This window comes from Neoarius graeffei, chromosome 16 (assembly GCF_027579695.1).
Source record: "Neoarius graeffei isolate fNeoGra1 chromosome 16, fNeoGra1.pri, whole genome shotgun sequence".
NCBI lineage: Eukaryota > Metazoa > Chordata > Actinopteri > Siluriformes > Ariidae > Neoarius > Neoarius graeffei.
Window position 1 is genome coordinate 8,040,725 of NC_083584.1, and position 25,595 is coordinate 8,066,319.

The 25,595-nt window shown below is 40.8% G+C and overlaps 1 protein-coding gene across 2 annotated transcripts in view; it reads left to right on the forward strand.

The window, feature by feature from the left end:
• Window positions 1–14,047: 14,047 nt before the first annotated feature.
• The window catches only part of wnk4b (WNK lysine deficient protein kinase 4b), a 166,567-nt gene continuing 155,019 nt past the window's right edge, over window positions 14,048–25,595 (forward strand). For both annotated transcript variants that reach the window (XM_060942453.1, XM_060942454.1), the window contains exon 1: window positions 14,048–15,060. In XM_060942453.1, coding sequence (XP_060798436.1) covers window positions 14,410–15,060 — 651 coding nt within the window. In that variant the 5' untranslated portion in view covers window positions 14,048–14,409. The remainder of the gene's footprint in view (window positions 15,061–25,595) is intronic.

Sequence of the window (25,595 nt, forward strand, 5' to 3'; positions counted from 1 at the left end):
TAGTAACTCATATAATCACTCTTTACAACCGTGGTGAGCAGAAAAGCATCTCAGCATCTTCTGCAGCAGGAGACAGACGAGCGCATTCAGATTGGGTGCCAAGAACAGGGAGCTTAGAATCAACAACATGTTCCTATTAAAGTAGCCGGTGAGTGTGTCTTACTGTATATAAACTGCCAGTCAGACGTTTTTAAACCCCTGCACTTCCGTATACTCTATAATAAGAGTAATGAAATAAGGAAAGATGGATCTGTTATTAAATACTCGTTCTTGGTAATGAGCTCTAAATGAGAGCCTGGAGTATGAAAAAAACCCAACAACATACATCTCGATCAAAATGGCGCTTGTGTTATCTCTAAAGCATGAATACACAGCGTCTAAAGCATTTCATTAGATTCAGATTTTTCGGATCGGCCTCAATCCACATTGGTCCTATTAAATTGTCCTTTCTGTATTCACTCAGACTCGTTTACTCAGTCCTTGGTTTGCATTTCAACAAAACTCTCAAATATTAAAATATAGGGTGTGCCAAAACTTACTGTATGTATCCAGTATGTACAATACTTGTATTTGCAGAAGTATTCACCCCCTCTTGCACTTTCTTGCATTTTGTCGTGTTCTAACCCACAGTTGAAATGGACTTGATTAGGATTATATCCCATGAATCGAAACAGAAGAGAACATCCTGAATTTTTCTCTCCACATTCAGTGGATATGAGCAATCGCACGCTCTGATTGGCTACTCTACTACTCGGATATCAGCTCATATGCCGTGAGTACAGAAAAATAAAATGGCGGAGCGTGTTGCTGAACCAACCGAGGACGAAATAAAAACTACTCAAAAACAAAAAACAAAAATACAAAAAAAAGCAACAAAATATGGAATGAAAGTATTTGATGGTAAGGATGTGTGTGTATATATATATAATAATAATAATAATTCTCAAAAAAAAAAAAATATATATATATATATATATTTTTTTTTTTTTTTTTTGAGAATTATTATTATTATTATTGTTGCGTTTTTCACAAATTGCTCCTGTCATTTCGTCGGTTTGTTTACATTCTAAGCGGAAATTATTTTGTCTGACATTTTGTATATGTTTATCGAATTTGCAAAAAATAAAAATGCTCTGTTTCTCAAAATCCAGTGAATGTGGAGAGAATGAAACAGTTATTCCTCTCAATCTTGGTGCTACGCGCCTCGTCGCCTGTCAGCTCATGTACGACTAGATTTTGTGGAATAACTGTTAAATGTTGAAGATTATTTACAAATATAAAACGTCAAATTATTCACTTCACTGATTAGTTCTGGTGCAAACGGTTACCATTGGAAATCACATAACTAGATGAACGCATGCAATTAACGTGTGCGAAAGAAACATGTCCGGGACAAAGTTCTGGAAAAATAAAGGCAAAGTTCAGGTTTTTGATTAAAAAAAAAATTCCAAACTTGGAATCTCCCACAGAGCAACATTACATCAATAATAATAATAATAATAATAATAATAATAATAATAATAATAATAATATGGGAAACCTCACCTGGCCCGGACACGGAAAGGATTGACAGATTGATAGCTCTTTCTCGATTCTGTGGGTGGTGGTGCATGGCCGTTCTTAGTTGGTGGAGCAATTTGTCTGATTAATTCCGATAGCGAACAAGACTCTGGCATGCTAAATAGTGACACGGCCCCTCGCTGCCGGCGTCCTAAACTTCTTAGATGGACAAGTGGCATTGACCCGCTGGGCAGCGTGCAGGAAACCATGAGTCTTTGGGTTCCGGGGGGAGTATGGTTGCAAAGCTGAAACTTAAAGGAATTGATGGAAGGGCACCTCCAGGAGTGGAGCCTGCGGCTTAATTTGAATAATAATAATAATAATAATAATAGACTTGTCCAGGGTGTACCCCGTCTTTCGCCCGTAGTCAGCTGGGATAGGCTCCAGCTTGCCTGCGACCCTGTAGAACAGGATAAAGCGGCTACAGATAATGAGATGAGATAATAATAATAATGAAAGAGGCACAACCATCAGAGAAGCAACCATGATATCACAAACTAGCTCATTTCATTTCGTGTTTTTATTTTTTTAAGGTCTATCCAGTGAGTAGGACTGAAAAGAGAACTCATTACCCTGTTACCGTCCCTTCTTGCTAACCAGCTCGCTAACACAGTTAACCAGCAAGCTACAATTAGCAAGAAAACACCAATATCCATCTGTTTTCTGTTTATCACCGTGGCGCTGGGTGTTTGTGGAGAGAACGCTGGTGTTAGGAACGGACTTACAGTCCCAGCTTCTTCTCAGTCGCTCTTCACAGCTTCTATCAGCGAATGAAGTGTGAACCAGCGCGAGGGGAAGCCGTGGCCTAATGATCACAGAAGCAGCTTTGGAACCCAAAGGTCGCTGGTTTGATTCCCTGGACCAGCAGGCCTGGCTGAAGTGCACTTGAGTAAAGCACCTAACCCCCAACTGCTTCTGTAAGAGTGGTGGTGGACCATGTGTCTGATTAGCCAAAGAAAAATCAATGATCAGTTCAAGTGGTGCCTGGCCAAAAAAAAAAAAAAATCAGCGAATGAATGATAAGATGTTGTATTGGTTACTATGGTAACCATTCAGTTACTGAAAACCAAAAGATTGACTTGTCCTGATTTTTTTTTTATTTATCTAAAAAACTAAAATTCAATCCTACAGTCAACATCTCAAGCTTCAGCTGATATCCGTTCACCTTCAGGAAGCGTTTTATCCTTTTCTTTGTGGTGGATCCAGGAAACAATGGACATGAGGAGGGACCTTGACTGGGATGTCAGTCCATCGCAGGGCAACACGAACCCCTCACACACACACACACACACACACATTCTCAAAGAACCTGGTGATGAAATGACTCTTTAAATCTGCTCTAAACTTCACATTTAAACCTCTTTAACTGAATATCTTCACTATACAGAAGTTTACATTCTTGGGTTTCTCTGTACCGTTTGAATGAAAAGCCACTTATTGCCGCTCTAATGTCAGTGATCACAGGGACTCACTCTCCTCATGGAAACGCCATCAGATTAAACTGTGATTGTTGGTGATTTGCTGTGGTGTAAAGAGAAATAAAACACTGAGGGACACGCTGTTATTGGAAAACCATCAGCTCAGGAGTGTTATCAGTAACTGGGTTTCATCACAACACCCCATCATTGATTATTTCATTTTTACAGCATGACCCCTGTGTGATTTATTCCTCACTTTAAAGCTGATTATTGACTGTTTATTTGAGATGCTGGACTGATTTACGGGTCAAAAGACTGCTGTCCTGCCTGGTGTGTATAGGAGAGAGAGAGAGAGAGAGAGAGAGAGAGAATGGAGAGAAAGAGAGAGTGAGAGAGAAACAGAGAGAGAATGGAGAGAAAAAGAGATCGAGAGAGAGAATGGAGAGAAAGAGAGAGTGAGAGAGAGAGAGACAAAGAGAGAGAGAATGGAGAGAAAAAGAGATAGAGAGAGAGAATGGAGAGAAAGTGAGTGAGAGAGAGAAAGAGAGACAGAAAGAGAGAAAGAATGGAGAGAAAAAGAGATAGAGAGAGAGAATGGAGAGAAAGAGAGAGTGAGAGAGAAACAGAAAGAGAGAGAATGGAGAGAAAAAGAGATCGAGAGAGAGAATGGAGAGAAAGAGAGAGTGAGAGAGAGAGAGACAAAGAGAGAGAGAGAATGGAGAGAAAAAGAGATAGAGAGAGAGAATGGAGAGAAAGTGAGTGAGAGAGAGAGAGACAGAAAGAGAGAAAGAATAGAGAGAAAAAGAGATTGAGAGAGAGAATGGAGAGAGAGAGTGAGAGAGAAACAGAAAGAGAGAGAATGGAGAGAAAAAGAGATCGAGAGAGAGAGAATGGAGAGAGTGAGAGAGACAGAAAGAGATCAAGAGAGAGAGAATGGAGAGAGAGAGTGAGAGAGAGACAGAGAGAGAATAGAGAGAAAAAGAGATCGAGAGAGAGAATGGAGAGAGTGAGAGAGAGACAGAAAGAGAGAGAGAATGGAAAGAAAAAGAGAGTGAGAGAGAGAGAAAGAGAGAATGGAGAGAAAAAGAGATCGAGAGAGAATGGAGAGAAAGAGAGAGTGAGAGAGAGAGACAGAAAGAGAGAGAGAATGGAGAGAAAAAGAGATCGAGAGAGAGAATGGAGAGAGTGAGAGAGTGAGAGAGAAACAGAAAGAGAGAGAGAATGGAGAGAAAAAGAGATTGAGAGAGAGAATGGAGAGAAAGAGAGAGTGAGAGAGAAACAGAAAGAGAATGGAGAGAAAAAGAGATCGAGAGAGAGAATGGAGAGAGAGAGTGAGAGAGACAGAAAGAGAGAGAGAATGGAGAGAAAAAGAGATCGAGTGAGAGAGAGAGAGACAGAAAGAGAGAGAGAATGGAGAGAAAAAGAGAGTGAGAGAGAGAGAAAGAGAGAGAGAATGGAGAGAAAAAGAGATCGAGAGAGAATGGAGAGAAAGAGAGAGTGAGAGAGAGAGACAGAAAGAGAGAGAACGGAGAGAAAAAGAGATCGAGAGAGAGATCGAGAGAGAGAGAGAGAGATCGAACGAGAGAGAGAGAGAGAGAGAGGTTAGCCTCAGGGTTAAACTGTGACATTAAGTCAGACACGCCTCTCGCCCATAGTCAGCTGGGATTGGCTCCAGTTTGCCTGCAACCCTGCACAGGATAAGAGGTTATGGATAATGGATGGATGGATGGATGGATGGATGGATTAAGTCAGACATGAGAGGAACACACTCACACTCTCACATACACACCGGTGTTTGTGTTTTCCTGTCTTTATGAGGAACTTCCACTCACAGAACTAGTTGCTGTCGTTAATTCACACTCGGTCTACACCTCACTCGAAAGGAAGTATTTAATTTTGAAATTAAAAAAAAGTTTTATTTAGTTTTTTTGTGAGGATCGGGTTATGGTAAGGACATCTGGTCCTTTCTGGTCCTCATAAATCAGTTCCCGGGTCAATCCTGAGCTCGGCTTATCATCTGCTCCCAGCATGGACTCCAGATCCACTGAGACCCAGAGCAGGATCAAGTGCTTACTGAAGATTAATGAATGAATGGTCCTCACAAAGGTCTAAACACACACACACACACACACACACACACACACACACACACACACACACACACACACGATGGATCAGAAGAGCACTGTGATCTGTAATAATGTGTTCAAGTGTCCTAACTTCCTGTTGCTCCACATGATCTGAAGGGCACGAGATGAATCACGTCATGTTTCCTGGACTCTGGACTTCATCTCTTTTTTTCCAACATTTGGCTTTAACTTTAAGAAACTTTACTGCACTCAAGGCAACAGCGCTGACGAACCTCAGCATGAGCTCAGGTTGGGGGAGGAGCCTCATTCTGGAGCGAGAACCTCTCTGAGGTCTCACTGGACCTGATCGATTTTTAGCGCTGGATGGATTAGACCACAACCTGTCCTTCATCTTATCTTATCTTCTTTTTTTTAATTAATTCTTTTTTATTTACCCCACAGTGTCGTTGAAGTCTCGATTCTGATTGGTCAGAAGGTGTTGATGACTGTAATCTTCTTTCACAGTAGCTGCAAATCACAGGTTTATATAAATTATATCAATAAATGCACTCGTTGCTTTTGTACGTGACTGTTTCCATAGTAACAGTCTCTCAGACGGACTTGTACGGATAAACGGATTTCTAAAAATCGTTCATGTGGTGAATCTTTCTGTGAGGAGAGGTCCTTCAGACAGAAGGAGTCTCCAGTGTCAGAGGTAAAGTGGTAACTTTCGGTTTTCTGACATCTTCACAAGTTATGCTTTTATGTTTCTCGGTATTTATTTATTTTTATTCACTTCAACAGAGCAAAAAAAGCCGGTGAGGGAAAGACTGTTTATAGCTGCTATAACGTCAGTGAGAACAGAAACTAACTTGTTAATATGAACATTAAATACAACTATAAACACATAAAAAGTAAACCACGTTGGTTTTTGTTTTATTCCTAAATAATCCGTCATTCCTGTTGATTCCTGCTGTGGTGTCAGAGGAATAAAACACGTCAGAAGGTGAAGACGTCGCCATGACAACCTCTGATTTACGTTGTTTCTTGAAGCTAAATGTTTCGACTTTCCTTTCAATAGTCAAACAACACACACACACACACACACACACACACACACACACACACACACACCCTGGAATTTACATGCACACAGACACACCTTCTATAGGCTTTAAAGGTCAACTGGTTGCTTCTGTAACACACAGATCACACATCACATGTCATCAGAGAGGAACAAGTTTACACTGCCATGCCACACACACTTACAAGCTTTTACTTTCACACAGAATGTGTAGTGAATACAGTTCCTGAAACACACACACACACACACACACACACACACACACACACACACACACACACACACACACACACACACACACACATCAGAAAAACACTACAGGGTGTGTCTGCCTTTAATAAAGAGCTAAATTATTTACAGTCACATTCAGACCTGGGAACAAAGGGTTAATAATAATAATAATAATAATAATAATAATAATAATAATAATAATAATAATGAAATTACCAGACTGTTTCACTTTACACCACAGCACTGCTGAGTTCTGGCTTCTGATTGGTCAGAAGGTGTTGATAAATTTTCTAGAACAGTAGTGCAGCTGAACATCACGGGTTCATATTAACGCAAACTGTGTATTATTATTATTATTATTATTATTATTATTATTATTATTATTATTTTGTCTTACTAACAATGTGAGTCATAACACGAACTTCATGTTTCAAGAACATTAAATGTAACTATAAATGGACAAAAAGTAAATAATCATCGTTGATTGTTACGTCTTTACGTCAGACACACTCCTACTTCAACATTCACTCTGTACGTGTTCAGATAAACACATCATGGGAGGGTTTTTTTAGTTTTGTTGTTGTTTTTTTCCATTAATCATCATCTGACCTTTGTGAGAGAGCCGGAATTTTTGTTTGATGCGTTGCATTGTGTCTCAGCCCAGAAGTGACAGTGAGATATTTAAAACCCTGACACCACGTGTCTGTGCTCAGTGTCACTGCTGTACTGATTACACAATCACTCAGATAAAACACTGCTCCTTATGGTGGCTCCTTCACCCATGGATGAGGCGGAGGGTGCCAATACTTTGTTCACTGTCAGAAATATAGTAAGCAGAGGTGGAAAAAGTACTGAAAAACTGTAATTAAGTAAAAGTATCTTTACTTTGCTTAAATTCTACTCAAGTAAAAGTAAAAGTACCCATCTTAAAATCTACTCGAGTAAAAGTAAAAAAGTACTCAATTTAAACTGTACTTTGAGTAAAAGTTACTTAGTTATTTTCAGTTATTTGATGTAAAAAAAGAAAGGACAAGTCATAAATCAAATTGTTTTTAATGAACTATTAGTCCACATAATAACCTTTCAGGCAGTATAATGTATAAAGCTTTGTTTGGATTACCCCATCAAACATTTTCAAGTACAAGTGGCATAACTTGTAAATTCTATCATCCATTTTTTTCTTTACTGACAAACGCCTGCTATTAAAGCCACTAAAGCAGACTTACTAAATGACACATGAAACGTAAACCAACCAAACTCAGTGTCCAGGACTCTCACGATTTAACCCTTTGATGCAAAACATGGGTCAAAAGTGACCCGGCTGAGTTTTTATCTTCTATATCTTTGCAATAAATTAATTCCATCATTCAGTATTCAAGGTGTTCCTCAATTAACTTGTTTTGGATCATCATACATCCTTATTTTATTTTTTCCTTTCTTACTTTTTGAATAAAAACCCTTTTTGTATCACTACCCTTCTAATGCACAACATGGGTCAAAAACAACCTGCATTCATTTTCCAGGTTATTTCATGTACGGCTGAGTGTTTCTATGTGTTTCTGAGTGTTAAACTCTCGTGGTTACCAGAGGACTAGCCCCCCACTGTAACCCTAGCTATGTAATAGGCGAGAGGCCGAGGGCTATGGAAATGGAGATCGGCGCCGCCCGATGCACCACATACAGGTTGGGCCTGGTTAGTACTTGAGTGGGAGACTGCCTAGGAATACCAGGTACTGTAAGGCGTGGGAAGGACTTTGACTTTGAGTGTTTCTATGATCTACTTTTGAAATAAATTCATTTTGTCATTTACTTTTCCAAATATGCAGTAAATATCTTGTTTTTGTTTAGCACAAATCATCATTTTTATTTTTCCTTTCTTAAGTTATGAACAAGCACAGCTTTTGTAATTCTACATCAAGTTTACACACATGGGTCAGAACCGACCCGCATGCATTTACTCCAGCGTTTGGTGGGAACTGTGAATTGTGCTTGTGTCGGACATTTCACAGCTCAGCACAGCACCCTTTGCCCATCTCATACATGCAAGTAATGTTTTTCAATTGTTCTAACATTACCTTAGAAAAAAATTGATGATGTTTAGGTTACCTTGAGAGTGAGTAGATTACTTGTCAGAAAGTTACAAGTAATTACTATTAGCTACCGAGCTGTTGACATATTCTACTTTAGTTAGCTAATTTTATTGTAGTTGGCTTAGCTAACTACCGTACATACACTACCGTTCAAAAGTTTGGGGTCACCCAGACAATTTTGTGTTTTCCATGAACAAAGTCACACTTTTATTTCCCACCATAAGTTGTAAAATGAATAGAAAATATAGTCAAGACATTTTTCTGGCCATTTTGAGCATTTAATCGACCCCACAAATGTGATGCTCCAGAAACTCAATCTGCTCAAAGGAAGGTCAGTTTTATAGCTTCTCTAAAGAGCTCAACTGTTTTCAGCTGTGCTAACATGATTGTACAAGGGTTTTCTAATCATCCATTAGCCTTCTGAGGCAATGAGCAAACACATTGTACCATTAGAACACTGGAGTGAGAGTTGCTGGAAATGGGCCTCTATACACCTATGGAGATATTGCACCAAAAACCAGACATTTGCAGCTAGAATAGTCATTTACCACATTAGCAATGTATAGAGTGCATTTCTGATTAGTTTAAAGTGATCTTCATTGAAAAGAACAGTGCTTTTCTTTCAAAAATAAGGACATTTCAAAGTGACCCCAAACTTTTGAACAGTAGTGTAATTAATAAATAAATAACTGGCCCCATTCACTGCTAAAGTAATTACTTGAAACAAATTATTATTATAGCATTAAGACATTTAATTTTAAATCACACTTGGATGACCCATGTGTAGTAATATAAAAAGTATTTTTGTTCATAAAGTAGGAAAGAAAAAATTAAATGAATGATTTGTGGTAATTAAAAACAAGATATTTAAAGAATACCTGGAATATTCAATCATAAAATAAATTGATTTCAAAAGATAGAGCAAAGAAAAACTCAGTCAGCATGAAATAACCTGGAAAATGAATGCGGGTCATTTTTGACCCATGTTGTGCATGAGAAGGGGTGTGCATATGTTTTGCATCAAAGGGTTAAAGACAGCTAAGCGATTCCTTAGTAACACTGTGCTCTTCCTTATATAGAAAATATAATTGACAAATTAACTGCTTAATGTTTACAACCTGTCGAGAGGTAATGTGCAAACTATTTTGAGACCGCCCCATAAAACATTTTTAAGCAAAGTGCCAAATTCTGAATTGTATGGTCCAACTCAAACACCACAATAAAAAAAGAAAAGAAAACCAAAATCAATCAAAGTATCCAAGACAGTGGAAATGTTGAGCAATTCCTTATTAACAAACTGTGCTCTCTTTTTCTTTCTGTAGCAAACATTAATGATATCAATTGTCTTAACTGAAAAATGAACACACTGACTGCTGATAAAAGAAATGAAATAAAGTGCCCTGCCCACTCAGTACTAAAACATTAAACCGAAAAGCTCTTGTTGAGTTGCAGCAGGAGCTGATTCTCAAAGTGTGTTGCACTAATCCGTGCTCTCTCTGCGGGAAACAATAACCCAGCCGAGCTGAAAAGGCGCTCACAGGCAGCTGAGGCCGGAAGGCCCGTGTTGAGTTTCAGGGAAAGTTTTTTATTGTTGGAAAGGAGTTAAGAAGGTCCATGCTCTCTGAAACACAGGCAAGGTAGCCCTGATAAAACACATTTGTAAACGTGAGGTGATTCATTTCATTTAGGCTACTTCACTTGAAACGTTAGTGATCAGTATGGATGCTCGGCGGCCAGAAGAATTGATAATGAAGGCACATGTTACTCAACAGTGGAAGGTTTTAACCAAACAATAAATATAACGTTTGGGATACACAGGTAAATGCACATATCTACTTACCACCGCTTCCGCAGATTTGATGTGGAAGTTTTGTAGACTGATAGCTCTGTGCGGCGGGGCAGGCACATTTTGCATTGCATTATTATGTTATTGCCTCATTTGTGTTTGAATGCAAAGTACTGGCTGAGATACGGCCAAGGATTCCCTCGCTGTCCGGCACGTCTGTTCCACGGGAATTCTCTTCTTGGCAATCCTCAACCTCCTCCGTGACCTCCTCTATCTCTTGCTTGGCTAGCTCAGCACCAGCCATCATCCAACCATACATGTAGGCTGATATGGATATTCCGCACACGCCTGCGCCAGTTTCCTTTCAGTTCAGGACAATTGTTTTTTTTCCCTGCATTTAATTTTTTTACTCAGTAACGGGCGGTTTTCGAATGTGGCGAAGTAAAATACTTGGTTCAAAATGTACTTGAGTAAAAGTAAAATTACCCATTTCAAAAACTACTTAAAAATTACAAATTACACAAAAAAATCTACTTAATTACAGTAACGTGAGTAAATGTAATTCGTTACTTTCCACCTCTGATAGTAAGGGTACAGCAGGAGTCCATTTCTGTCCCCTAAGGTACAGTGTACACTAATTTACACCCAAGGGCTCATGACTGGACCTCAAGGTAACTTGCATGCTGTTCGTTACAGGAAAACAATCAACAATAATTATGTACACTTTGTCCATTTACAGTTACGTGGACCTTTTAGGGCCAAAAAGTTACAGTGGTACTTGAAAGTTTGTGAACCCTTTAGAATTTTCTATATTTCTGCATAAATATGACCTAAAACATCATCAGATTTTCACACAAGTCCTAAAAGTAGATAAAGAGAACCCAGTTAAACAAATGAGACAAAAATATTATACTTGGTCATTTATTTATTGAGGAAAATGATCCAATATTACATATCTGTGAGTGGCAAAAGTATGTGAACCTTTGCTTTCAGTATCTGGTGTGACCCCCTTGTGCAGCAATAACTGCAACTAAACGTTTGCGGTAACTGTTGATCAGTCCTGCACACCGGCTTGGAGGAATTTTAGCCCGTTCCTCCGTACAGAACAGCTTCAACTCTGGGATGTTGGTGGGTTTCCTCACATGAACTGCTCGCTTCAGGTCCTTCCACAACATTTCCATTGGATTAAGGTCAGGACTTTGACTTGGCCATTCCAAAACATTCACTTTATTCTTCTTTAACCATTCTTTGGTCGAACGACTTGTGTGCTTAGGGTCGTTGTCTTGCTGCATGACCCACCTTCTCTTGAGATTCAGTTCATGGACAGATGTCCTGACATTTTCCTTTAGAATTCGCTGGTATAATTCAGAATTCATTGTTCCATCAATGATGGCAAGCCGTCCTGGCCCAGATGCAGCAAAACAGGCCCAAACCATGATACTACCACCACCATGTTTCACAGATGGGATAAGGTTCTTATGCTGGAATGCAGTGCTTTCCTTTCTTCAGTCATAACGCTTCTCATTTAAACCAAAAAGTTCTATTTTGGTCTCATCCGTCCACAAAAAATTTTTTCAGTAGCATTCTGGCTTGTCCACATGATCTTTAGCAAACTGCAGATGAGCAGCAATGTTCTTTTTGGAGAGCAGTGGCTTTCTCCTTGCAACCCTGCCATGCACACCATTGTTGTTCAGTGTTCTCTTGATGGTGGACTCATGAACATTAACATTAGCCAATGTGAGAGAGGCCTTCAGTTGCTTAGAAGTTACCCTGGGGTCCTTTGTGACCTCGCCGACTATTACCCGCCTTGCTCTTGGAGTGATCTTTGTTGGTCGACCACTCCTGGGGAGGGTAACAATGGTCTTGAATTTCCTCCATTTGTACACAATCTGTCTGACTGTGGATTGGTGGAGTCCAAACTCTTTAGAGATGGTTTTGTAACCTTTTCCAGCCTGATGAGCATCAACAACACTTTTTCTGAGGTCCTCAGAAATCTCCTTTGTTTGTGCCATGATACACTTCCACAAACATGTGTTGTGAAGATCAGACTTTGATAGATCCCTGTTCTTTAAATAAAACAGGGTGCCCACTCACACCTGATTGTCATCCCATTGATTGAAAACACCTGACTCTAATTTCACCTTCAAATCAACTGCTAATCCTAGAGGTTCACATACTTTTGCCACTCACAGATATGTAATATTGGATAAGTTTCCTCAATAAATAAATTAACAAGTATAATATTTTTGTCTCATGTGTTTAACTGGGTTCTCTTTATCTACTTTTAGAACTTGTGTGAAAATCTGATGATGTTTTAGGTCATATTTATGCAGAAATATAGAAAATTGTAAAGGGTTCACAAACTTTCAAGCACCACTGTAGATGTAGTATTTGGCTAGTGGCTCATCTCTGTTCACACCAGTCTAGAATGTTGACGTAAGGCATCTTCTTCCCTCCACTAACCTGGGTGTGCACCTTTGGTAAGTGTTAGCACTTTATATATATATATATATATATATATATATATATATATATATATATATATATATATATATATATATATAAAGCACAACTTTATTCATCACACACTTGTGAAATTTCCTCTCTGCATTTAACCCATCTGAAGCAGTGAACACACACACATGCACACACACGTGAACAATGAGCACACACACACATACCCAGAGCAGTGGGCAGCCATGCTAACAGCGCCCGGGGAGCAGTTGGGAGTTAGGTGCCTCGCTCAAGGGCACCTCAGCCCGAGGCCGTCCCATATTAACCTAACCGCATGTCTTTAAAAAAAAAAAAAAATATATATATATATATATATATATATATATATATATATATATATATATATATATATATATATGTTCTTGAGCAGTGAATAAAAGGTACAAATGTGTCCTTTAGAGGAAACTGCCCCACTGATAAACTGTTGTCCTCCTCAAGGGAGGATAATTAAATAATATTGACTGGTGTTGAGTGGTATATCAGATATATTCCATTTGAAGATGAGTTCAGTATCATGCTAGCTGAATGGAATATATCTGATAGACCATGAAAAAATCCAGCCAAAATTATTATTATTATTATTATTATTATTATTATTATTATTCATTCCTTTCGGGTGTTCAATGCGTCTTTCTCTTTCAAAATTCTCTCAAAATCTTCCGTATTTTCTAACGAAGCAAACCTGGTGGCCATGTTTGGTTACAAATTGTCAGTCGCTCGCTAGTGTGAAAGTGACATCAAGTTGCCTTGACAACCACGCAATATCGTAAACCGTATTCAACGCTCATTCTCCATTGGGTAGAGTGACGTAATATACGTAGGATGAGCGATATGCTAACGATATTGCACGCTATCAAACCACATGAATGAACCCCGCAAGAAGCGAATAGAACACATGTTTTTATTCCATCGAAAAAGCGTCCTGTGTGGACAATAATGTACTTTATTTTCTGAGAGCAGCACATGGACGACGGTTAGTAAGTGTGCTTGTGCAAAGTGACCTGACAAAATAGAGTCAGAGATGGAGATATATGGAAGTTTTTGTTTGTTTGTTGAAATAGCCATTCTGTATGATGCATGAACTATGACGTCACTATTACACACACACACACGTATCCTTATTATGATGATGATGTGTAAATAATTTGTCTTTCTCAGCTCTAGAACCTCTCTCCTGTGATGAACACACTGCACTCCAGAGTCCACAGGAGCAGGAAGGTATTTCAGTGGGCGGGGCTCAGTGCTGGAGGCAGTCCCGCGGGCTCGAGCGCACACCCGATGTCAGCCGGTGTGTGGTGTGTGTGTGGAGAGAGAGAGAGAGAGAGAGAGAGAGAGAGTGTGTTAAAGCGCTGCAGAACCCTGGGACACGCCGACGTTTAGAACTCATTCCAGCGTTCTAGAAAATATAATTCGGATTATTTTTGTTTAATCCGGTTTGTTTGTTCACACCTGGTGGATTGCTGTGCTGGAATACTCAATATCATACCAGTCGGATATTATCCTGTTGTTGTTTTTTCCTCTCTGTTGGAATATCCAGGCTGATGAAGTTGTTTATTCTTGCGCATAAATAAACAAACCGACCATGGATTGATTCGTGTCTCGGTGAAGCGCGAGCGTCGCGGCAGAAGCACCGCGCAGGAACCGGGGACGCTTGGCGATGTCCCAAGCCGAAGTGCACGCGTCAGGACTCGGGTTCCCCGCGCTGCCCTCCAGCTTCGACGCCGACTCGTTCCTGTCGGCGCGGCTGGCACTCAGGCGGCGCAGACACTCGGCGAGCTCGAGACGCAACGCGTTCCGGTTTAACAAAATGCCCACGGCGGAGGAGAGCACCGGTTCCTCCCGCGAGCGCCTCTCTCCTCTCCTGAACAAAACCCTGTCCTGGTCGGCGGACGACATTTTATCCGCCGAGCAGAAGAACAAGAAGAAGAAAAAGAAGAAGAAGAACAGCGCAGGAGCAGCGGTGGAACAGCAGCAGTGCGCGCGCTCGTCCCGCTCCAGCTCGAGGTCTCCTCCGCAGCGCGCGCAGCAGCGCAACACCGGGAGCGCCGCGGCCACGAGCGCGCGCTCCACACCGACCGCGCCGCACGGCAGCACCGACTCCGAGGAGGAATCCGCGCCCAAGAAAGCGCCCGAGATCAACAAGTGGGAGCAGGAGAAGGAGGACGAGGTGGAGACCAAAGCCGTGGCCACTTCACCGGACGGGAGGTTCCTCAAGTTCAACGTGGAGATCGGAAGAGGTTCCTTCAAGACCGTCTACAAAGGACTGGACACCGAGACCACGGTGGAGGTCGCGTGGTGCGAGCTGCAGGTAATAATCATTATCATCAGAATAATTTTCCTCCTACGTGCAGGGTTCTTCAACTTTTTTTTTTTCTTTCCCTCTGGAGGAACCTTTAAAGGTTCTCCAGTCTCAGAACTAACTGTCCACATGGACTGTGCATGCAGGACTGTGCAGTATTGCTCCCTGGCGGTACAATCAGGTTCCTCAAGCGTCCTTAGCATGCATAATCAATCGTTCAAGCTTACTAAAGATGAACTCTGCTCAGAATCTTCTTCTGCACAGAACAGGTTCCTCAGAAGGTCCAGGTGCAGACACATCTAATTATGTTCCTCTAACAAAAGATACACTCTCAGAAAAATTGTAAATGTTAAATGCTGGCTTTTTGAAGATAGATTCTACTCAGGACCTAAAAGAGAAACACAGAAAAGGTTCTCCTGGATGGTCCATTAATAATGTTCCTCTAATGAAACGGTACATTCTTAGAAGAAGAAAAAAATTCTTTCTTCAGTGGTTTGTAGGCTGGATCATGGTTCAGATTTTCTGAAGATAGATTCTGCTTAGGATCTTCTAGAAATGGGAAACCATCTAATGTGTGGTTAGAACAGGTTGTCCTGGATGGATAAAATTGTGTACAATGCATTAATGATATTCCACTAATGAAAAAATATAGTCTGAGATTTAAAAAAAAAGGTTCTTCTATAAGGGTTCTACATGGAACAGGCTCCCTTGGATGGTCCAATTACTGTATGTACATTAATGATGCTCCTGTACAAATATGTTCCTCTGAAAAAGATAGCAAACAGGGTTCCTCGGGGGTTCTTAGGATGGTTAATGGTCCAGAGGTTCTAAAAATAGGTTCTGCTTGGAAGTTAAAAGGGAAACCCTTTGTTGTAGGAATCAATATGGTTCTCCAGGTTCCACCAGAAGGTCCAGTTCTGTACATTAATGATGTTTGACTTTTAGAAAAAAATGCTCCTCAGGGGTTCTTTGGATGGTAAATGTTTCAGGCTTTCTGAAGATGAGTTCTGCTTGGGAACGCTTTGTTGTAGATATCTGCATAGAACAGGTTCTACCAGAAGGATCCATTATGGACATTAATGATTATTTGGATGCTTAATGGTTCAGGTTCAGACTTTTTTCTTTCTAAAAATTGGGTCTCCTTAGAACCTTGTGTAAAAGGGAATCCCTGTGTTGCAGGGATCTACATAGAATAGGTTCTTTTGGAATGTTCAGTTATAGATGTTAATGATGCTCCTTGACATTTCTCCTCCTACAAGTGAAGGTATGATTGAATAAAACAGAGTTCCTCAGGGGTTCTTAGGATGGTTAATGGTCTAGAGGTTCTAAAAATAGGTTCTGTTTGGAAGCTAAAAGGGAAACAGTCTGTTGTAGGAATCAGTATGGTTCTACAGATTCCACCAGAAGGTCCAGTGATAGCCCAGTTCTGTACATTAATGATGTTCAACTTTTAGAAAAATGCTTCTCGGGGGTTCTTTGGATGGTAAATGGTTCAGGCTTTCTGAAGATGAGTTCTGCTTGGGAACGCTTTGTTGTAGAGTTCTGCGGAGAACAGGTTCTACCAGAAGGATCCATTATGGACACTAATGATGATTTGGATGCTTAATGGTTCAGACTGGGTCTCCTTAGAACCTTGTGTAAAAGGGAAACCCTGTGTTTTAGGGAGCTACATAGAATAGATTCTCCTGGAATGTTCAGTTATAGATGTTAACTAGACTGCATTTCCGCAGAGAAAATGCAAAGTGTGCTTGGTGAGCTGTAGCAGAACAGCTATCATGCTAGCATGCCAACATGCTAATGCCAACATGCTAACAACTAGCATGCTAACAGTTAGCATACTAACATGCTAACAGCATACTAACATGCTAAAAGCTAGCATGTTAACATCTCATCTCATTATCACTAGCCGCTTTATCCTGTTCTACAGGGTCGCAGGCAAGCTGGAGCCTATCCCAGCTGACTACGGGCGAAAGGCGGGGTACACCCTGGACAAGTCGCCAGGTCATCACAGGGCTGACACATAGACACAGACAACCATTCACACTCACATTCACACCTACGCTCAATTTAGAGTCACCAGTTAACCTAACCTGCATGTCTTTGGACTGTGGGGGAAACCGGAGCACCCAGAGGAAACCCACGCGGACACGGGGAGAACATGCAAACTCCACACAGAAAGGCTCTCGCCGGCCACGGGGCTCGAACCCAGACCTTCTTGCTGTGAGGCGACAACGCTAACCACTACACCACCGTGCCGCCCAGCATGTTAACATGTTAATGCTAATATGCTAATAGATAACATGCTAATAGATAGCATACTAACAGCTAGCATTCTAACATGCTAATGATTAACATGCTATTTGTTAAAATTCTAACACTTTAAGGCTAATATGCTGACAGCTATCATGCTAACAGCTAACAGGCTAACATGCTAATGACTAGTATGTTAGCTTTTAGCATGCTAACACACTGAGGGTGACATGCTAACAGCTAACATGCTAACAGTTAGCATGCTAACATGCTCAGGCGAGCTTGCTAACAGCAAACATGCGAACTCTGCATGCTACCATGCTAATCCTAACATGTTAGCAGCTCTCATGATAACATGCTAATGGTGAACATGCTAACAACTCGCGAGCTAACAGCAGGCATGATATCGTAATGGGTAACATGCTAACAGCTAGCGTGGTAACACGTGAATGCTTATATGCTAATTGCTATCGTGTGTGCATGTAAGTATTCCTAATAAAGTGGCCATTGAGTTGAAGTCGATTTGCTGTCAAAGTGTCAAATGAGCAGATCCTTGCCAAATGCATCATCACCTATGGGGGAAGGGAGGAATGACTCAGTCAAGCTTCCATTGATTAGCGGCAAAATGGAGAAAAAATGGACGGATGAAAGGCGAGAGAAAGGCGAGTGCGGGTCAGAACCGATATCATGTGTGTGATGGTGAATTGGCCTGAGGTGCCGTATGAAGTTTGGTGGATGTGTGGTGAAGTGTTACTGAGCAAAACTCCATTCATTTGAATGGGGCCAAAAATCAATGGAAGCCTATGGAGGTAAAAAGAGATGTGTGAAAACCAAGGAAAAGACGAGTGCAGGTCTCAGATGAGGGGATGGATCTGTGCGGGGATTTGGCCTGAGGCATCAAGTGAAGTTTCTTGAAGTTTGGTCACTTGGTTAAAAAAATTGATGGAGAGTGAAAGTTTTTCTCCTGAAACACCATTCATTTTCAATGGGGCCAAAAATCAATGCAAGCCTATGGAGGAAAAAGGGATGAGCAAAAAGAAAGGAAAAATATATGAGTGCGGGTCAGAACCGATTGCATGTATGTGTCGGGGGAGTTGGCCTGAAGTATCACATGAGGTTTGGTGCATCTGCGATGGAGCGTGTCCGAGTAGGACGATTCGATTCATGAGCCCTATTCATTCTCTATGGGAAAAAAACAAAAGAAAAACGACAAGAACAAGAGAACGGGCGCGTTGACCCAAAAGCTGTATACAAGCACACTACACCACTTCGGGCCAGACGTCTCAGAGTTGGAACGGTGTCTCTATCTCGAACGCCCTAGGAGGAGTAGTGGATCCAAAAAACGTGTCGGAATAAGGCAGAATAAGTAAACTTAAGAAGAACAATAGCACACAGCAGCCGAGCAAGCACACTGATTATGTTCCTTGACAGTTATCCTTCCACAAGTGAAGGTATGGTTTAATAAAACAGGTTCCTCAGGGTTTCTTAGGATGGTTAATGGTCCAGAGGTTCTAAAAATGGGTTCTGCTTGGAAGCTAAAAGGGAACCCCTGTGTTGTAGGAATCGATATAGTTCTACAGATTCCACCAGAAGGTCCAATTGTAGTCCAATTCTGTACATTAATGATGTTCGACTTTTAGAAAATGCACCTCAGGAGTTCTTTGGATGGTAAATGGTTCAGGCTTTCTCATACATGTCAACCTATACGGAATGTCCGTATTTTATACGGATTTGATTCAATAAACATAGTATACGGGCGTATAAATAAAGTTATACGGATTCTTTCAAAAAACTTCAATATTTATTTAGAGCTATAATCAATTCCCACGATGATAAAAGAGCGCATAACATTTACAAACGTACTGTACACCACAGACAGCCAGTAAAGCGTCTTATGAAATCGCGCGTTATCTTGTGGTAGCGAGACTTTGTTCCACTTTTGATCATGCGCACACCGCACTGCGAGAATCCCGCCAACCGTGAAGTCATAGACATATAAACATAGATGCCGCCTTCTGCGTAGAATCATACGTCATCCTCGCCGCCATATTGGATGTGGCAAAGTGGAGATTCTTCAGCCGTCTCTGGTATAGCGTCTAGACAGGAGCCGAGAATAAAGATGCCTCATTCATGTGCTGCGTTTAACTGTACCAACAGGTTTACCAGCCAAACGAGATCACATGGGATTACCTTTCACAGGTGAGACTGGAAAAATACTTTTCATTGTATTTGGTCATTATAACGTAATTTTACGAACAGATTTTCCTGACTTTGTAGCTAATATGAAGTCTCGTGCATAATAGCCGCTCGGTGAAACCTGTCTCAAAACAACGAAGTATTTCCTTCGTAACTACGCTGATAACACTTTGTGTTTTTGTCAAACATTGGAGCTTTGTATTCATTCTGAAGGTTTATTGTTATTAATATTGAATAAAAAGTAACTGGGATATATCATTGGTAATTATCATTCAAATTTTAGGTAAATTATTTTAATTTGCATCTTATACGGATTCTATAAGGGAAATACGGATTTTGGAGGTTGGTTATACAGGTTTGGTTGACCAAAGGTTGACATGTATGCTTTCTGAAGATGGGTTCTACTTGGAACTTAAAAGAAAAACATCTCTTTTAGGGTTCTGTATATAACTGTTTCCACTTGGGGACATGCTGTTATAGGAAAATAATCAACGTCAGGATGGTAGCACAAGTCTCTCTCGTGAGATCCCTCACATTTTTGAGTGTTTTTTTTTTCACTTTGTTTTTTTCCAGCTTTTTTGCCTCGGCACCTTGTGGTGTATTTTGATTATTTTCACACTCGCATTCCTGGGCAGCACACACTAATCCTTATTCTCATTTCAGTGACATTTAGTCCCTGCTGAGTCTCGACTGAGCTAATAAGCTCAAAAAAAATAAGGACACGGTTTATTTTGCCCACAAAAGAGTGCTTAATTAGCTCTGTAAATTGCTCGGAACAAAGAATTACCATGGTGACGGTGCCTCCAGGTTCTCATCCAAGAGGGGGCAGTCCGGAGAGCCGGGTAAAAAGAGATGGCTGAAAGGGCAGAGGAGTGACGGGAAAATGTCAGGCTTGGCTGGTCGGCCTGTTTCTCCTTTAGCGTCGCTACAGTTACGTGCACACGCCGACCTCTTTGCTCGCAGATGAACCCGAGTGTGTACCTTTCTACTGACCTGGAACAAATGTTATACTCTGGTACACACACACACACACACACATTGGGTAAACACCATTTAACCATTTATTGCCTTGTCGTTAGCATGGGTAGTGATTATCAGGAAATATTTACACTGCCTGCAGAGGTGCTATTGAACGTGTTTGGCTCATATCCTGTCTTGTTTGTATACGATGGTAGACGTGTATACGCTGATGATTAGCAGCTCGTTTATGACAGCGCTGTCAAATTCTGGCTTCTGATTGGTCAGAAAGCATCGATTAATTTTCCTTCACATCAGCAATAAATCACAGGTTCATACTGTGTTAATACGTTATTGTTTCTATAGTAACAGCAAAATCGCAGGGATTTGTACAGCGAACGCGCGACATAACGTTTATGGGACAGTCTTCAGGACAGCGGAGTTTATGCGGAGTTTCTTTGCGGTTTCTCGGTAACGTGACGCGCTGTGAGGGGTTTAGTCTCAGGAACGAGAGGCCCATGAGGGACCGACTGTGTATAGGTGCGATAACGTAAGTGAGAACAGGAAACTGTTTCGCAAACATTGGATGAAACTATAAATGGATAAAAAGCACACTGTTGTTTTTTGATAGATAGATAAATAAATAAATAAATAAATAATTTGTTCGTATTTTTGTGTCAAGCTCAGTGCAAGATTTTTCGATTCTGGAAAGTCTTGTGGTGTAATGAAATCGAATTAGTGGAGGTGGAGAAAGACTCAGTGACTCCCTGCAGCGGTGCTTTATTACACTTTACATCATTGACATGCCTCTTACTGAGCAGGAACGAAAGGCAGGAAGATGCAATGTAGTTAAATAACGAGTCGAAACAACCAGAAGGTACTGGGTTTTATTTCATCAGGTGTCTGAGATGAAACAGAATTCAACATATTCAGTCCAGTAGGAAACTACAATGTCTCTGGCATCTCCATCATCTCCATCATATCCGGCGTCTCCAGCATCTCCATCGTCTCCAATGTCTCTGGTGTCTCCAGCATCTCCAGCATGTTCAACGTCTCTGTTATATCCGACATCTCCAGTGTCTCCGTCATATCCGACGTCTCTGGCGTCTACAGCATCTCCATCGTCTGGCATTTCCATCATCTCCAGCGTCTCCGTGTCCTCAGCTGAAGCAACTGTGATGCGGTTATGGGAGAGCTTCACTTAAACATTTCAGTAAATCACAGCCTGGGTTTAAAAAGAAAAAAAGATAAAGAGAGATGCATCCCAGCTTAGAAAAAAACAGAAACTCAGTGTATGTGGGGATTTTTTTTTTAATGGAAATAATTCACAAATGAAGACGCGAGTACCTACAGGACACAGATTTAATGAAGAAAATGACGTTACTTGCATCCAGTACACAGAGCCACCGAGCACAACAGGCAGTCACACATCAAACCAGTCCTAACCAGTGTGTGTCTGAGTGTGTGTGTGGTTTATTCTGCACACACTCCTCCTCCTGCTCAACCGCACTGTAGCCGCATCCTGTCCTGCCATAAACACAAACTCTCTGAATAATAATAATAATAATAATGCTAATTAAACTCACTAAATATGGTACAGTTGAAGAAGGTAATTGTTACCTCAATGTGCACGTGTGTGTGTGTGTGTGTGTGTGTGTGTGTGTGTGTGTGTGTGTGTGTGTGTGTGTGTGTGAGAGAGATGAACTTTGGTTACTTTACTCAAATCAGTCATGATGGCTCTCGTCATGATGGCAATGCGTGTAATCCAACACCCTGATTGTCCACTTCCTGTTTCCTGTGTGGAAATGTGGTGAATCTAAAACACACAGAGATAGAAATGATGAGGGATTTTGTGCAGAATTGTGGACTTTAAAAAATGAAAGCGCTCTTATAATAATAATAATAATAATAATGACACATACGTACTATTACTGCTACCAGCTGTTAGCTAGCGTCAGCAGATATAACTGCAGAATAAAGGGTTTATTCACAAACAGGACCGATAAATCCAAAAACATGAACTCAGTGGGCGGCACGGTGGTGTAGTGGTTAGCGCTGTCGCCTCACAGCAAGAAGGTCCGGGTTCAAGCCCCGTGGCCGGCGAGGGCCTTTCTGTGTGGAGTTTGCATGTTCTCCCCGTGTCCGCGTGGGTTTCCTCCGGGTGCTCCGGTTTCCCCCACAGTCCAAAGACATGCAGGTTAGGTTAACTGGTGACTCTAAATTGAGCGTAGGTGTGAATGTGAGTGTGAATGGTTGTCTGTGTCTATGTGTCAGCCCTGTGATGACCTGGCGACTTGTCCAGGGTGTACCCCGCCTTTCGCCCGTAGTCATAAAGCGGCTAGAGATGATGAGATGAGATGAGATGAGATGAGATGAACTCAGTGGCGAGAGTCAAGATTCCACTAAACTGTAAATCAGTACTATGGATGCTACCATGAACAGGACTGTGACTGCGAGCTGAGAACACAGAACATGAGCACAAACAGAACCTGGAATACGAGGATCACAGCGTGATGACCTCAGCCTGGGGGGAATGACCTCACAGCGAGGCGATGTTCAGGGTCTGTTTAAACACGCCGCGAGTGCAGGTGAGAACAGGTGTACTCACTCAGAAACCCAGTGGGCGTGAACACAGCAGCAGCATGGCACCGGGGCGCTGCGGTCTGCGACGGCCATGTCTGTGGGCTGCAGTGCATTCTGGGATGCGTAGTCCAGAACTGAAGCCTGGCACTTTGTTGCAAGCTAATAATAAACAATACATACGACTACCAACAGTAAATAAATAAAAGATAAAAATAATACATACTATTACTACAGTGGCATGCAAAAGTTTGGGCACCCTTGCTGAAAATGTCTGTTACTGTGAATAGTTAAGCGAGCAGAAGATGAACTGATCACCAAAAGGCATAAAGGTAAAGACGAGACATTTCTTTTCAGCGTTTTCTGCAGGATGTGTGTATTATTTTTGTTTTGTATAATTGGAGAGTGAAAAAAGAAAAGGAACACCATGTGAAAGTTTGGGCACCCCAATACATTTGAGTTCTCGGGTAACTTTTCCCAAGGTTCCAGACCTTAATTAGCTTACTGAGCTGTGGCTTGTTCAAATTCTTCGTTAGGAAAGGTCAGATGATGCAGATTTCGAAGCTGTATAAATTCTCTGACTCCTCAAACTTGTCCCTAAAATCAACAGCCATGGGCTCCTCTAAGCAACTCCGTCGCATTCTGAATAATAAAATAATTGATGCTCACAAAGCAGGAGAAGGCTACAAGAACGTAGCAAAGTGTTTTCAGGTAGCTGTTTCCTCAGATTGTAATGTTATTAAGAAATGGCAGTTAACAGAAACAGTGGAGATCAAGGTGAGGTCTGGAAGATGAAGAAAACTCTCTGAAAGAACTGCTCGTTGGATTGCTAGAAAGCCAAATAAAAACCCCTGTTTGACTGCAAAAGACCTTCAGAAAAATTTCGCAGACCCTGGAGTGGTGGTGCACTGTTCTACTATGCAGCGACACCTGAACAAATATGACCTTCATGGAAGAGTCATCAGAAGAAAACCTTTCCTGCATCCAAGCCACAAAATTCAGCGTCTGAAGTTTGCAAATGAACATCTAAATAAGCCTGATGCATTTTGGAAACAAGTCCTGTGGACTGATGAAATCAAAATAGAACTTTTTGGCCACAATGTGCAAAGGTATGTTTGGAGAAAAAAGGTGCCAAATTCCAGGAAAAGAACACCTCTCCAACTCTGAAGCATGGGTGTGGATCGATCATGCTTTGGGGTTGTGTTGCAGCCAGTGGCACAGGGCACATTTCACTGGTCGAGGGAAGCCTGGATTCAAATAAATACCAGCAAACTCTGGAAGCAAACATCACACCATCTGTAAAAAAGTTGAAGTTAAAAAGAGGACGGGTCCGACAATAAGACGATGATCCAAAACACACCTCAAAATCTACAATGGAATACCTCAAGAGGCACAAGCTGAAGGTTTTGCCCGGGCCCTCACAGTCCCCTGACCTAAACATCACTGAAAATCTGTGGATCGATCTCAAAAGAGCAGCGCATGCAAGACAGCCCAAGAAACTTGTAGAACTGGAAGCCTTTTGCAAGGACGAATGTGTGAAAATCCCCCAGGTAAGAACTGAAAGATTATTAGCTGGCTACAAAAAGTGTTTACGAGCTGTGATGCTTGCCAAAGTGGGTGTTACTAGGTACTAACCATGCAGGGTGCACAAACTTTTGCTTCAGGTCCTTTTCCTTTTTTGTCATTTTGAAAATGTAAAAGATGAAAATAAAAAAATTGGTTTTGCTTAAAATATAAAGGGAATGAGTCGTCTTTAACTTTATGCCTTTTGGAGATCATTTCATCTTCAACTTGCTTAACTGTTCACAGTAACAGCAATTTTGACCAGGGGTGCACAAACTTTTGCATACGACTGTACTACTACTACTAATAATAAATTAATAAATTAATAAAATAAAAATGAATGAATTTATTAATAAATGAATAATAAATAAATAGTAGTACTACTACTAGTATGATGACTAATAATAATAATATAAGTGAATAAATTAATAAAGTAATAAATTAATGAATTTATTAATACATTAATAATAGATAAATAATAGTACTACTACTACTACTACTATGATGATGAAAAAAAATAATAATACATATTATTTTTGAATTAATATGAAAAAATAAATAAAGTAATAAATTAATCATAAATAAATACTACTACTACTAATAATAATAATCATCATCATCGTGATGAAGACATGATGCTCAACATTGCTTTTAATTTTGTGCCGATACAAAGAAGCACTGCACAGGTATTACATCACATTTATTTATGTATTTATTTATTTTATTTGGTGATGTCACTGCCCGTGTCCGGCACGTTACTCTGCAGATTTGAACAGTAATCCATGAGTTTAAAGTGTCCGTGTCCAAGGAATCACATGACAAAGATTTGAACTCACGCAGTTGAGGAGTTCTGAGCGTTGTACATTTTTATACTGACAGAAATCTGCGTACTGTTTGTAAACACTGAGGTTATTCATTAATGCCGGGCTTTTATTATTAGCAGAACTGGATTTCTGTTTACTCCCAGTTTTTAATGTGGAGTTAAAGGAAGATTTTGT